Raw genomic sequence first — 13,097 nt, 5'->3', positions numbered from 1 at the left:
ATTTTTATTTTGCATGGAAGGCATCATCATGCTTTGGCGCTATTTTTTCAGCTGGAATTGAAGCCGTTGTCAAGGTAAATAGAATTACACCAGTTTGAAATAGCAGCTCAGTTTTAGCACAAAACATTCAGATTCCTGCTTGGGGGGAGGGGGGGGGGATCAAGAAAAAAAACAGTGGAAGGGATCAGATTTATTTTGGGAAAATCAGAGGCACTTTAACTAGTGGCAGTTGTGTGCTCACTCTTCATTTTACATGCATGGGAATGGGATTGCTTAATTCTGAACAGAGCCACTTCCTATTCACAATAGGGTATGTACACTTGTGCAACCACATGTTGTTTATTTTTATTTCTAATCGCAAAGATAAAAAGTCAATTTGAGTTCTATGGGTTCTAGACAACTTTAAAGGTGGTTTTGAAATGATTTTATGTTATTTCTGCGTCACAAAAAAATTACATTTGAACGTGTGTGTAGACTTTTTATATCCCTTGTAGTAAATTACTGTCGCGGTTAGTGTCGTTTGAGCCTTTCACCACATTAAAATGAGGAAGTCCAAGTCTCATCATGTTTCTACACAGATACAACTTGTGACCCCACCAAAAAACAAAAAAACAAAAAACCCTGAAAGGGGTTGTGGAACAATCTGCTTGGTGGAACAACATATTAATTTGACGTTTTGCTTGCTATGAATGTAATGTAATGTCACAGATACTGTCCGTGTGGGGAAAAATACTGGAAACACGAACGAGGGGAAATTTTAACATATTGAAATTCAGGGTGTTTGTAAAAAGGGAAGCTGCAAATAACCTCATGGTTCAAAGGAGAAGTGAGACACGTTGAAATGTAGACCTGACAAAATAATGATTTATTTACATCATGTAGAGAAAACTATAGTACAGTCTTTTTTTTTTAAATGTCAAATTCACCCAAACGAATTGTTGAGGAATAGAACTACATGAATGGGTGTGTGCAACTGCATTCCAGTGGATGCAAAGCTCTAATAGATAAGGCTGAGGGATCAGAAAAAGAAAAATCACAAGCGTAGATATATAAACATCTGTAGTTGTTATATGTGATCCATTTAGCAGCTGCAACGTATGCATTGTGACATTCCCCCCCCCCCCCCCCCCCCAACAAGTAACATTCACACTGTCACCGATTGATGGAACGGTTTTACCAGTAGTCACAAGGTTCACTGAACCTCTGTAAGCATTTCAGCAAAACCGCAGGATGATGAAAAGGAAACCAGTCCGGTTACTTCTCATCAATGACAGCCATGGGGTTGTCGTAAGAGGCGCCTTCCAAGTCATCGATATTTTTCCGACGCATCTCTGCTGGAGGTCTTGGTGGAGGATTCTGAGGGGGATTCTTAATGCTTGGAGCTGGTCTTCTAACTTCCACCCTTGGGAGAATGGGTTCCCAGTGTTCCCCATGGATGGCCGCCTTAAATAGCAAGAAATAGGACAAAAAAAATAATAAATAAAAACGTCAATAACCAAATGATCACCTCATGCCCAAAAGTAGATTTCAAGTTCATTTCGTTGTGTTGTGGACCAGTTGCGAAAATAATTTAGAAACTTTTTGGGCAAATGACACAAGGACCAAATAAATTCAGCCGCACCTCTTCCTGGTTAGATTTCAGGTATGCAGAAATCGGCTCTATGGCTCAAGAGCCGTGCTAGGAATCAAACAATCTCTTCCTTGTAACCGTTTCTACCAACTTCCTGCATGGGCTGAATAAAATGTAGAAATACTGAAGCAATATTTGACTTACTGAGAGGTAAATGAGGCTGGCGATACCAAGGCAGACACATCCTAGGACAGTAGCAAGTATAAACCCAGCAGGAATACATAGCCTGGGAAACAGACGGAAGTCGTTATTTCGGTCGATGTAGCAACACAATAGAGAAGTCTTTAATTGGAAGGAATGCTGTCAAGCATAGAAAAGTGGCTATGTATTTCAACTCACGCAGCATGTAAAAATGCTCTGACGTAGTAGTTCCTTGTCAGAGGCCCGAAAGCTTTCACACACACAGTCAAACCGTACTGCCACCTGAGAACAGAACATTAGGAGAGAATGAGCATTAACCACTCCCCAATTTCGACCTTAATGTGATTGATTGATGCAATGGCATCACTTACTTTCGTTCCACACCAGTGCCCTTTGCCCTTCTGCTTCTCGGGTACTCCAGCAGACACACAAAGAGGCCAGCAGCACTGCACAACACTGTCAAGGCTTTGCTAACGTCCAGGTTTGCCAACATGTATAATTACATAGGAATTAAGCCTCCTGGACATACATCACCTCATGGACTCTGACATTATTGAAGTAAACTAAAGGGAAGGACACTGAGTATATGGCTATAAACTTGTGACTTCTTTAAATTGATAACAGTAGTTAATCAACATTTTATCATATTTCTGCAGCAGCGTAGACATTGATTTGGTATAGCTATACAGTGTAAAAGCTATCCAAGTCACAAGCAAACGTAATTTAGGTTAAAACTGATGAGGACATTCCCGGTCTATAAAATGGACATTTTCACAAAGAGACAAAGTGAGTTAAATACCTTTACGCTAAAGGTGCTTGATGAAATTGCAAAGGATACATAGCATAGGCAGCAAACTGCCACCCTCTGAACAGCCCTGCCACCCCTACAATGCCTCCGGTAAGGAGAACTGCAAGAAGGAAGTAGGAAGATGCTTATCACATTCCAGGCCACTCATTAATCTACAAAAACAAATGAATACTTGAGTAACAGTGATTTGAATTAAGAAAAAAATGGGAAATTGGAATTTAAATACTGGTAAGATTTGTTTGTTATTTAAAACTTTGCAAATCAATAGCTACAGAAAATAGTGGCAACTCGTATGATATCCGAATAAGTAAACTAAAATCAAATGAAAAACAGGATCAAGTCGATGTAAAAGTAGATGAACTTACTGAGTCCAGCAGCCAGAGCCTGCTCATTGGCCCACATAGCCCACTCAATCTTCCCCATGTTGGCTTCGGTGCAACCTCAACGAGGAAATGTTTTCTCTGATGTGAAATGTGAGCCCAGACAGCTGGAAATAAAGTAGGGCTCGAGCCTACCTGAGACACGCCCCCTTTACGTCATTTTCGGTGTCAACGTCGTCATATTGGAGTGATGGATTTACGTCCGTGAATCCCCTTTTCGTGAATTTTTTTAAATTTTACTTAAAATAAAGTAAATGCTTACAATGAAAACGTTTTATCTTCGTGAAAAAAGTTTTATTTTACTTAAAATAAAGTAAATGCTTACAATGAAAACGTTTTATCGTGGTTTCCTACTAACATGAACAGAAAATGGCAGTAAAAAAAGTCCTTCAGTGGTAATAGACTGGTTTTAGTCTTTTTTATCATTACACCACCCTTAAAATGACGTCCATAAGACATACTGTATTAGCCACCGAAATGTAAAGAAATTAACAAATAATTTAATTGGTGGTGAGAGATAAGTATCCCGAACTATAATTAAACAGAAACAGTGGTTTTCGTCTATTTCTTGTAACTTCTTGATACAAGAAATATCCATCCAACTTGGAGAAGGTGGCGATGATTGATGGGAATCTGCACCGTCCAACCGGGACAGGTCCTGACCAACATCCACCTCCTGGAATGTGTTGATCTGCAGCGCTGCATTTAATTTCAATGAGCTTTCATGCCGTTTTGACTAACACTGTACAGCACCATACTATATAGTATTATAAAGGTGCCCACTTGGCATCCATTGCAGCCTGGTATTCTTTGAACGATGCTTCTAATGGGGATTCTTCTATGCCCCCTTAACTTCCCACCCCAAATTGAGTTTTCCCTTGCTCAGGTGGGGGACACAGACAAGATTATTGATTTTCATGAACTGTGGGCTGGTGAAGCCCTGTGAAGCTGTTTTAAAATTAGGGACTGTATGATTAATTTGATTTATACTGAAAGTAACCAACATTAAAAAAAAAACATGTTTAACATACAAAGGTATTTTTTTGTGTGAGCAGAGTCAGTCAGTCAGCAACAGCCAAGAATGACCCCTATACAATGTTCACAAATAAACCGCTTGGTTTCTTTTTAATATACTGTACTGAAGGCACCTGGGTGGTTTTTATTGCATTTGTACCTGTTCATAATGTACAATTTAACCCTGCCACATTTGCAAGCATCTGATACACAATTACAGAGTAACAGTGTAAGCAAGACATTCGTACAATACTGTCTTTAATTTCAGTGTAAGACAATGTTTTCAATGACATGATCAGATCTCCGCACTGTAGATTATATGATCATATCTAATTTGATAGCGTTGCTTAAACAGCACACATTTTATGGTTCAATGCCTTGTGAAAATGAACGAAAATTGAGTTTTGTTTTCGATCATAGCCTACCTTACATAACTCATCATTATTCAACATTTCAAATTAGTACGATAGAAAAAGAGCACACAAAACAGTTTAAAATATAAGACAATGTGATTGCTAAAGGAAGACACAGCATCAAAATTGTAATGTGGCAATGACTCAGCTATAGAGTTGCGGTGATATCTCCGTCACAGTTTTTATGTCCGTTTCTGTTATGTGAATCCTGCTTAACAGTGTTCTTAGGTAATCCATCAGGTCCAAGCAGATGCTGTGTGGGATCCTTCACAACACGAGGACCTGGGCCAGGCTTTGAAACAACAACAAAAAAAAAGTTATGTCATGCAGGAAAAGGATTAAATCTATAGGGATAGTGTCAATGTTTTGATGTAAAATGTCACAATACACCAAACAATTTTGAGTCGCCTCAGTAAATTTTGTTGACAAACTTGAGACTATACTAATGTGACCAAATCACTTCTAGGGTACGTTTTGAAATTATCCCTAGATTTAACTATGGAATTTCAACCAGCAATAAGCGTGACGTGGGTGTGACTTAGGTATGCGTGTGTGCATATATACCTTCGTGCTGATAATGTAGCTAATTCCTTTAGGCATGGGCTCCAATCCAATGGCATGTTTCAATTCCTCAGAAAGATCTGCATGAGGAACTGGAAGACCTTTTATAAACCTACACAAAAGGAAGTTACAGGACACACTCTAAATGGGATACAAGCAACACCATTGTCATAAACATTAAACACAAAAATCATTCAATGTAGGGACATAATAATTGACAATTGTCTACTCACTCGCCACCATTGGTCAATGGAGGGAAGAAATGTCGGACTGCTTGAATAAAGTCAGAAATGTACTGCTCTAAAGTGAATATCACGGCATTGGGCCCGGCATCAAAAGTGTAGGCTACCTACAGGAATACACAGACTATCACATACAATGAACACCACACAAGTTTCACATCCTCACAACATGTCAGAAAATACAGCTGCACAGTACATGCACACACATTCTCCGAATAGCAACGACAAGGAAGTTAGACAAGTGGGGTATTTGGTAACAGCAGCCATCTAGATTACTTCTGATTTGTATATCTTCATTGAATCGTATTCAAGTTTTAGTACACTTCACACTAAAAGCAATCGTGAAAAACTGTACTTTTGTGTTAAAACATAATTCTATCACTTGTCTCCAGCATGGTGACGTTTCTTTGGAGGATGCCCGGCCGCGGTGTTGCTCACCCTGGTCAGCCCGTAATGACTGTTGTATCGATGGACCAGATTGATGACCTGATGAGATACGCTGTTGAGGTAGAATATAGGAGGGTATGTGTCCAGGCAGGTGGCATGAAACTGGTTACTGTCCTTCATGGTGAGTTCAGCGAATGCAGTGAAGTCTTTCCCACGCACTGCTTTAATCATCTCAACCATACGGTCTGGGACGACAGACTCGGCACGATGCTACAAAACACAGAATTTTATAGGTTATTTCATCTTGGACGAGAGTCCAATGTGCTATCTCTGGAGCATATAGACCATGTTTTGATCAAGTGTAAATTCAGTTTAGCCAGTCCAGGACAGGTCAGTCACATTGCCAACCTTCACAACTTTTATGTTTTTCCCACAAATTGAGCACTGCGTCCAAGTGAACCCTCGACAACTTGTTGAAAATTAAGTATAGAAATATGGGTGTGTGCTGAAGTTAAAAAAAATACCTTTAAGAGATGACTTGTTTGCACACTAGTTTGCATGCCAGAGGTGCTGCCTACATGTTTCCGCTCAGCACTGGCCTGTCAAACAAATACAGACGATTGTCTTGAACTGGCATAACTTGTATTGTTGCCCCAACCCTCCCTTCTTCAACCTCTTGCAAAGGAGTCCCACATTCATACCACAAGCACGAGTATTCTCAGCGCAGGCCAATGAGTCTCTGGCTCCACCTGCTGGGCAAGACTATCCTTGCCGTCACTCTGATTCCCCATGAGCCACTGGACAAATCCCCCGTACATACTTCTGCACGCACTGCCTGAACCTTGACGAGCCACTCCAGACAATTCCCCTTCTACACCAAACGCTTGAGCCAGTGTGTATACTGGAACAAAAAGTGGAGAAACAGTGTGTAAGGGGCTTTAAATAGTGATGTTGAATGCAAATCAGCAACGTACCTAAACAAGCAAATCCTGCTGCGGATGAAGCAAGTCCAGCTGCAGTGGGGAAATTGTTGATGGAACAGATGTGAACTTTGTAAGACAAACAAGTTGAATCCAAACCGGGATCATCATCGTTACGTCTTTTCCTGGCAAGACGTCGAACTACAGACAAAGGATACACAGATGTAAGAATCCTTCATTGTGTTAAGCTATTATATTATACTGTATTGGTAAGCAGTTTAAAAAGCACACTCTCTCTCAGACAGGACTGTAGTCTTGGATGGTTGATATCCTCCTCCTTGCCGTTGAGCCACAGTCGATCTTCTTCAAAAGATTTACTGGTGGCCACTGTCGTGGTTGTTTTCAACTGAAGATGGAAAATACAATACACAATTGTTTAACAAATGCATTTGACCACCATCCAATCTAAGGTTAATGGCACAGCTGTCAACAACTAACACCAATAATAATATATTCTGTTTTTTGGAAATGCTTGATTAATTTCTTACTTGTCTGAGAAGCCCACTGAGCCACCTCAAATTTGTGTCAACATTTGAAATGAGTTTGAATGTCCTTATACCTGCCCAAACAGTTAAAAAAATATCCATCCATCCATTATCTGAGCAATCTACATTAAAGCATGTCGTCATGCCGCATTGTCTCTTCAAGACATGTGGTGTAATAAATGTGTTAAGTAATGTATGAAAACATACATTTATATCCAGCAGGATAAGAGTGAGGGGTCCAAGAAAGTTAAAATCATAATGTACAGTATGTTGTAGTAGTCTTTTATGATAGCAGTAATTGCATGCCCATTTTTTTTCATCAGTTCTGGTAAATTTAGAGTTTAAAACTCTCACTCGTGACTTGGGTTCCTCTGCACGTTGCAATTAATGGGATATAAATGAAGGACCAACGCAAGTATATTCACAGGATAATGTTGCTCTGTCTTGTGAATCTCATTTACAGTACATACAAAGAGTAACCGACCAATTCCTGCAGTATTACACATGCGATTTAACATGTCTGTGCTTCTCGGACAAACATGAAAATAAGTATTAATTTCTTAGTGTGGCAGCTTGACATGTCCTATTTTTTAATACCTGTATGTCGGATTTGATTGGCTGCCTTAAAATCGAAGTCTAGAAAATGTTTAGTCAATCAACTGTATTTTTTAATGTTTGCTTTGTTTATTTTGTTTTTTTTACCTGATGTTGATGAAGCGTTACACTCAACGATGAGTTAATGGGTAGAATTAGGTCCTCGTGTCTCTTTCCCCCTGAAAACATACATTTACATCATTTTATCGAATGCTAAAACATTGATAGTACAATACAATCCGTTAAATTTAAAATTACAACTGTACAATAAACCGTTTTTATCCGAAGTGAGCCAGGGTACTTACAGTATTTAATAACCGCAATATTCACGGGAGCTGTGCATGTGTGTGTGTTCTCCATGCTATCCTCGGGCATATTTCTATTTCTGCAAATCAGAGTTTGTAAAAGTCCTTCTATACGTATTTTAAAATGCGTTTAGCAGCAAAGTTAGCTAACTTAACATGACTGACAACACCGAGCCACCATGATCGGGTTCATGATTGGTTGATGTTGAACACGTGGCCAAACGTGTAACCAATCAGAATTATGCTCTTGACGCAACAGTATCAGTAGCCAATGGGAGATTATCTGGCCACACTGGTGCGAAAACGGCCCATCAAACCATCCCACTTACCGGTACTCTGAATTGTGAATTACATATTACTATTGCGAAGAACCAGATAGCATCACAGCATATTAATTTGGATGATTGTACTACAAGTAACAAAGAGGACATTAAATTCTGATCAACATTGGCGTTACTGTATATCAAAAATGCAAGTCCAAAATTTAATATCGTGGTTATAAGTTACAACCTTGGTTTACATGTATTTAATATAAAGCATGTGCCCTGCCTCTCATGCTAAATGATCTGAGATAGGCAAACTTACAGAATGCAGAAAATAGGCCTTTTTTATTGTTTTTATTTTGTGTAAACATGTACGAAACATGATTGCAAAAAGAAGATCAATGGTTCTGGCCCAGGTAGGAGAATAATGAGTTGTAATATAAGTACACATCATGTGCTGTTTTTTTTCCCTCCAAGATTCTGTGGGTGAACTTTTGAAACCGGGAAGAAAAGAATCTCATGAAAATTGAGCAGGAGAGTAAAACAGTCATGTGTTGTCAAGAATTCAAAAGGAGTAACGCAAATGTGAAATGAAACCACAACCAAAAATATTTGACACTGTGTGCATTCTATCAAACACCTCTCAAACCATTTAGTCAATTTCATCTCATTGTTCTCCCCTTCTGCGGTGTAATTTCCAGAGAGACACTATGAAAAGTGTGTCAATTTAGGGTGCTAGCAGGAACACAATGGTCAAAGAGTTCCTGTGAAACACATCGCCTTCACTTCCCGGTTCATTCAACAGGTCCAGTTGTGAGTTAATCATCTTCCTCATCCGAATCCATCACCCTCCGCCTATTGAACTGAGAAAAAAAGTGTTTGGATAAATTAGGACCGAGTTGCTAAGATTAATCTGTCACCTATTAGTGGAACATACTTTGACTGTTGTTTTTTTCTCCGTTTGCTTGCTGACTTTTTCTAGGATCTCAACCAAGCCCGAATCAGAAATCTGGAAAGAGGAAAAAATAATTGTATTTACAACACAGTGGTTATAGCGTCCTTAACCAAGTTGATTAATTCTGGGGAAAGATCAACAAAAGAAAATAATATATTCTTGTCTGTGGAGTAATAAATCTGGTATGGAAAAAAAAACCACCACCACCACCACATGGTCTGAGGAAAAAACAAAGTTGCTGTCGGGCTGAAACCTCACTTCTCCAAAAGCATGAAATAATAAAAACAATAATATAAGACACCTTTTAAAAATAATTAAATGCGTTATTTTTAAAATCTCCAAATATTTCAACACTTTAGCTCATCCAATAATTTGTAAAAATCCCATTCCCACAAGGGTAGCGCTGGGCGATATGACGATTGATATCGCGAAAATAGTACCACTTCTCTCCTATCGCGCCTTTTGTCACGTCCTCTTTTTATGTTTCTTATGTTGGATTACAACAAACGGCGAAGAAGAACGACAAAAGCAGCTTGAGTTTATGGAGATAAGCTTTCACTCACTCTGCTTGTATCATGGAGCTGCCACCAGGTGGCAGACTAAACAGCAAACTCGGCAAGTGAAAATTATGACACATGCGTTGTCATCATAGATGAGAAAGTTACTGCACAAAATGAAATCTAACAGTTAATGAAAATTAATAAATAACAAGGTTTTAATCAATTTCATCTGAGTCACTGATGGTGTAGTGCAGGGGTGCCGATTTCGCCGATCCTGATCGACCGGTAGATCTAAGACAGGTCCCAAGTAGATCTGAGGAGTGTCGAGGAGAAAAAAAAACAACCATTTGTGTGTCTTTGTACATGTTAGTAATATATTTTTTGTGTTAATGTAAACTGCACCCTAATCATCCTATCAGTCTCATTTGCAAAAAAATAATTAAATAAATAAATTAAATTAAGCAGGTAAATCTTGAATTTACGGTGGCGCGTGATTACGTCACCGGAAGTTGTTAGCGCTCAGCGGTCTGCAATTGCAGCTTATAATCAGAGCTGTTACGCTATATCTTTTATCGTCATTATTCTCGTTCACAGTTTTCTTCGTGTACAATTCACCGAGGGCACGGGCAAAGAATAGGAATCTAGGAGGGCCCAGGGAAGCACTTTAAAACGGTACGTGTGAGCTACGATAGTTAACAGGCTGCAAAAGTGCATCGCATGCCTCAGTTTCAGGCTGTTTCTCATCATGGCGTGCGTGCGTATATGCCGGTAAGGGGTGACCCCGGGAGGTTGGTTGAAAAGTAGATCTTCAGTCCAAAATGTTTGGGCATCCCTAGTGTAGTGGTACGCTCGCCTGGCTTGTGTGTGGGCAGCGTGGGATCAGTTCCCACTCAATGAAGGTGAGGATGTGGGTGTGAATGGTTGGTCTTCACTCGATGTGCCCTGCAGCTGACTGACGACCAGTTCAGGGTGTAATCAACCTTCCGCCCGAAGTTATCTGGCATAGGCTCCAGCAGCCCTCGCAACCTGGTTCAGGATAAACTGTGTTGAAAATGAATGGATGGATGAATCGTCTGAAACATTTTTTTATGGTTCCTATTTTGAGTGATATCTATCTACATTTGTATAAATATGTAGGCTACCGTACCTCTTCTGTTTACATTTGCGCATTTTATATTACACCAGCACTAGAAGAACTTCTAATTTGATACAGGTCGGTTTAATGTAACCTCAAACTCAAGTGAGAAAAGGCAGGCAGTTGTAGCGCGTTGTAACTTTTTTTTTTTTAAAATAGAATAATGGAAAATAGCTCTAAAGTGGCATATCATAATCATAATATAAAAGGGCCTATGTAGTGATGGATGATATTTTCTATTTTGCCCAGCCCTAAACAAAAGTATTGATTGTTGAAAAATAAAAATTGAACTTGACCAAATTTGGAGATACTTTTCTGCCCGACAGCAATGAAAGAATTACAATAAATACAAATACATGACAAGCTTTAGCTCATTTACGTACCTTCCCTGCTAGTGAACCATACTGCGCCATTTGAATGAGATAATCCTCAACTGAACGGACTTTCTCCGGCTTTACCAAAGCAAGCCTGTTCACTGTAGGGAAAGGGGGGAAAAAATAAAAACATAGTCATGAGTGAGAGACACAAACAGCTGTATCATCAACACAGAGAGGCAAACAACAAATTTAACATTGAAAGGATGTTATTAGTTTATGGAAAAGACTTACACCTGGCACGAGCAGACTGGTCGAGAACTTGGGATAATATGGAGTTCCTCATCTCTGTCTCTCTGTGAATCAAACACTTCATTTGTTTAACTACATAAGCAAAAATATCATTTTGAAATGTCTATGTTAAAACAATGTTACTATTCCACAATTATTTATGACATAATAACACCAACTCAAATGTGAAATCTATTGAGGAGGAGTATTAGGGACACAAAGAAAATAATTCTCGGGGCATGAATCAATCGCAACTGCACTGCTCTAGCATTTGAAGACATTTTGCTCCTAATTTGAGCAGGCTTCACGCATATACGATCACTATAATGCAATTGCACTAAAATCTCCACTTTTGTTAGGTTTGCCCAATCATCTAACTTTGAACAAGAAGTGTTTTGAATAAGTATGTAATTATATTAGGCAATGAAAACATGGCAGGCCTAGTGGAGAGATGGCAACAGCTTGTATTGTTGTTTGGGTTTGTGTTGACATCTTGATCTTGACAATCACACTTATTTTTTTCATCTTCGGTGTGCCTATTACTCCTTCGTAATTTGGATTGGTTATTTCATGCACTGTAAGGTAATCTTTATTATGTCACCTTTGTTTGGCCTCCTCTCCTTGCTGATTCTTTGCGGAATCCTGAAGCAACAGAGCACATAATTACTATTTAAACATTCCGCGTAGAAGACGAAAATACAGTCAATACTTGGTTATTTTTACAATTTACGATTGTACTTTGAATCAAGCTCTAAAAACTGACATTAGATTGTAGAATTCACAGGCGTTGGACATAGACTGCATCTTATAAAAGTGTAATGACAAGTTGAAAACGTTTGTTGCGATTCGGTGCTGTATTATTTAAGACGCATATAATGCATGGTTATATGCTGATCATCATTTGATTTTAAAACAATATATCATGAGTGGGAGTGCATCAGCACTTTGTGTATTACGTTTATGCAGCAGAATATCTGATGGAAAAATCAAGGGAGCTCTTCGATCTAATTCCATGCTACAAGCTTGCATTTTAAAACATTGTTTGGCTTTCAATATTGTGTTGAAGGACTCGTATATTTACTGGTAAAAAGCAAGACGCTATTAGCGTTTCAAGTTACAGTCCCAGTATGAGAGGGGTGTGCACTGTCATGTTGACAGCAATCTAGCTAGCAACTTTCTGAAGATTTACTGAATACGACCATATCGTAAACTTCGCATATTATACTTGACGTCCATTTTGCGTCACTTTCACTTTATAGTAACACATATCGGCGATGTGACAGCTCTATTTTACTACAATCTAGATGAAAGGTTCAGTCAAACTAGCAAGCAGCCTTGCGTTCTTAGCATCTCCTTTTTAGGGAGCTAACGCGCTTCCAAGACACTCTTTTGTCCTTACGCCGTGCTTTGCCTGGAGTTCAGCCATTCGTTGCCGTCTAATTGCCTCTAAATCGTCGTCTGCCATGGTTTTTGATAGCGTAGACCGAAAATGGTATGAAATTGTAAACTATGTGCACGCTACAATGGCATCGCGGGCGAGGCCCTAGCTAGTTCAGGGGAGTGTAATCAACCCCGAGAACCGATCAACTACAGGCTAAAGCTATCGAACACAGAGCTTCAGTCATCCATCCATCCGTTTTCTAATCTTTTAGCCTCACGAGGGTCGCGGGCAGACTGGAACCGACAGAGCTACACCCAT

At 39.3% G+C, this 13,097-nt stretch overlaps 3 protein-coding genes across 5 annotated transcripts; all 3 read right to left on the bottom strand.

The window, feature by feature from the left end:
- Positions 1-842: 842 nt before the first annotated feature.
- cyba (cytochrome b-245, alpha polypeptide) lies at positions 843-3,056 on the bottom strand. Its single transcript, XM_086107636.1, has 6 exons — positions 2,945-3,056; positions 2,610-2,679; positions 2,143-2,217; positions 1,970-2,053; positions 1,775-1,856; positions 843-1,443 (listed from the first exon to the last, which is right to left on the bottom strand). The coding sequence occupies exons 1-6, from the start codon at positions 3,000-3,002 to the stop codon at positions 1,255-1,257; spliced, it is 558 nt and encodes a 185-aa protein (XP_085963762.1). The 5' UTR covers positions 3,003-3,056; the 3' UTR covers positions 843-1,254.
- A 996-nt stretch (positions 3,057-4,052) lies between these two features.
- Positions 4,053-8,387, bottom strand: mvda (mevalonate (diphospho) decarboxylase a). 2 transcript variants are annotated; one of them, XM_086107048.1, is made up of 10 exons: positions 7,941-8,387; positions 7,744-7,814; positions 6,788-6,902; positions 6,551-6,697; positions 6,278-6,477; positions 6,101-6,175; positions 5,628-5,846; positions 5,181-5,296; positions 4,951-5,059; positions 4,053-4,678 (listed from the first exon to the last, which is right to left on the bottom strand). In XM_086107048.1, the coding sequence occupies exons 1-10, from the start codon at positions 8,008-8,010 to the stop codon at positions 4,535-4,537; spliced, it is 1,266 nt and encodes a 421-aa protein (XP_085963174.1). In that variant the 5' UTR covers positions 8,011-8,387; the 3' UTR covers positions 4,053-4,534. The 2 variants fall into 2 exon arrangements, with proteins under 2 accessions (XP_085963174.1, XP_085963175.1); XM_086107049.1 differs by lacking the exon at positions 6,101-6,175.
- A 134-nt stretch (positions 8,388-8,521) lies between these two features.
- Positions 8,522-12,982, bottom strand: pdcd5 (programmed cell death 5). 2 transcript variants are annotated; one of them, XM_086107050.1, is made up of 7 exons: positions 12,798-12,982; positions 12,000-12,040; positions 11,402-11,463; positions 11,177-11,268; positions 9,897-9,971; positions 9,141-9,212; positions 8,522-9,066 (listed from the first exon to the last, which is right to left on the bottom strand). In XM_086107050.1, the coding sequence occupies exons 1-7, from the start codon at positions 12,861-12,863 to the stop codon at positions 9,022-9,024; spliced, it is 453 nt and encodes a 150-aa protein (XP_085963176.1). In that variant the 5' UTR covers positions 12,864-12,982; the 3' UTR covers positions 8,522-9,021. The 2 variants fall into 2 exon arrangements, with proteins under 2 accessions (XP_085963176.1, XP_085963177.1); XM_086107051.1 differs by lacking the exon at positions 9,897-9,971 and having other exon boundaries at positions 12,798-12,979.
- Positions 12,983-13,097: the final 115 nt, after the last annotated feature.

The sequence above is a fragment of the Hippocampus guttulatus genome, chromosome 3 (assembly GCF_054856545.1).
Source record: "Hippocampus guttulatus isolate MCC_2025c chromosome 3, RoL_Hgut_1.0, whole genome shotgun sequence".
NCBI lineage: Eukaryota > Metazoa > Chordata > Actinopteri > Syngnathiformes > Syngnathidae > Hippocampus > Hippocampus guttulatus.
The sequence above is the reverse complement of the archived record's forward strand: the minus strand, read 5'-3'. Positions and strand labels throughout refer to the sequence as shown.

What these genes read in the sequence shown, in the direction of transcription:
- cyba (XM_086107636.1), bottom strand. Translation starts at nt 3,002, where the DNA reads ATGGGGAAGATTGAGTGGGCTATGTGGGCCAATGAGCAGGCTCTGGCT. An exon ending in CAGTTTGCTGCCTATGCTAT is followed by an intron (nt 2,218 to 2,609) that starts GTATCCTTTGCA and finishes AGTGTTGTGCAG; the next exon opens with TGCTGCTGGCCTCTTTGTGT. An exon ending in GGCACTGGTGTGGAACGAAA is followed by an intron (nt 2,054 to 2,142) that starts GTAAGTGATGCC and finishes TTCTGTTCTCAG; the next exon opens with GTGGCAGTACGGTTTGACTG.
- mvda (XM_086107048.1), bottom strand. Translation starts at nt 8,010, where the DNA reads ATGCCCGAGGATAGCATGGAGAACACACACACATGCACAGCTCCCGTG. An exon ending in AGCAGGATTTGCTTGTTTAG is followed by an intron (nt 6,478 to 6,550) that starts GTACGTTGCTGA and finishes TTTTTGTTCCAG; the next exon opens with TATACACACTGGCTCAAGCG. An exon ending in GCTACATTATCAGCACGAAG is followed by an intron (nt 4,679 to 4,950) that starts GTATATATGCAC and finishes GTTGTTTCAAAG; the next exon opens with CCTGGCCCAGGTCCTCGTGT.
- pdcd5 (XM_086107050.1), bottom strand. Translation starts at nt 12,863, where the DNA reads ATGGCAGACGACGATTTAGAGGCAATTAGACGGCAACGAATGGCTGAA. An exon ending in GGAGAGGAGGCCAAACAAAG is followed by an intron (nt 11,464 to 11,999) that starts GTGACATAATAA and finishes TTTGATTCACAG; the next exon opens with AGAGACAGAGATGAGGAACT. An exon ending in ATGGTTCACTAGCAGGGAAG is followed by an intron (nt 9,972 to 11,176) that starts GTACGTAAATGA and finishes GACACTCCTCAG; the next exon opens with ATCTACTTGGGACCTGTCTT.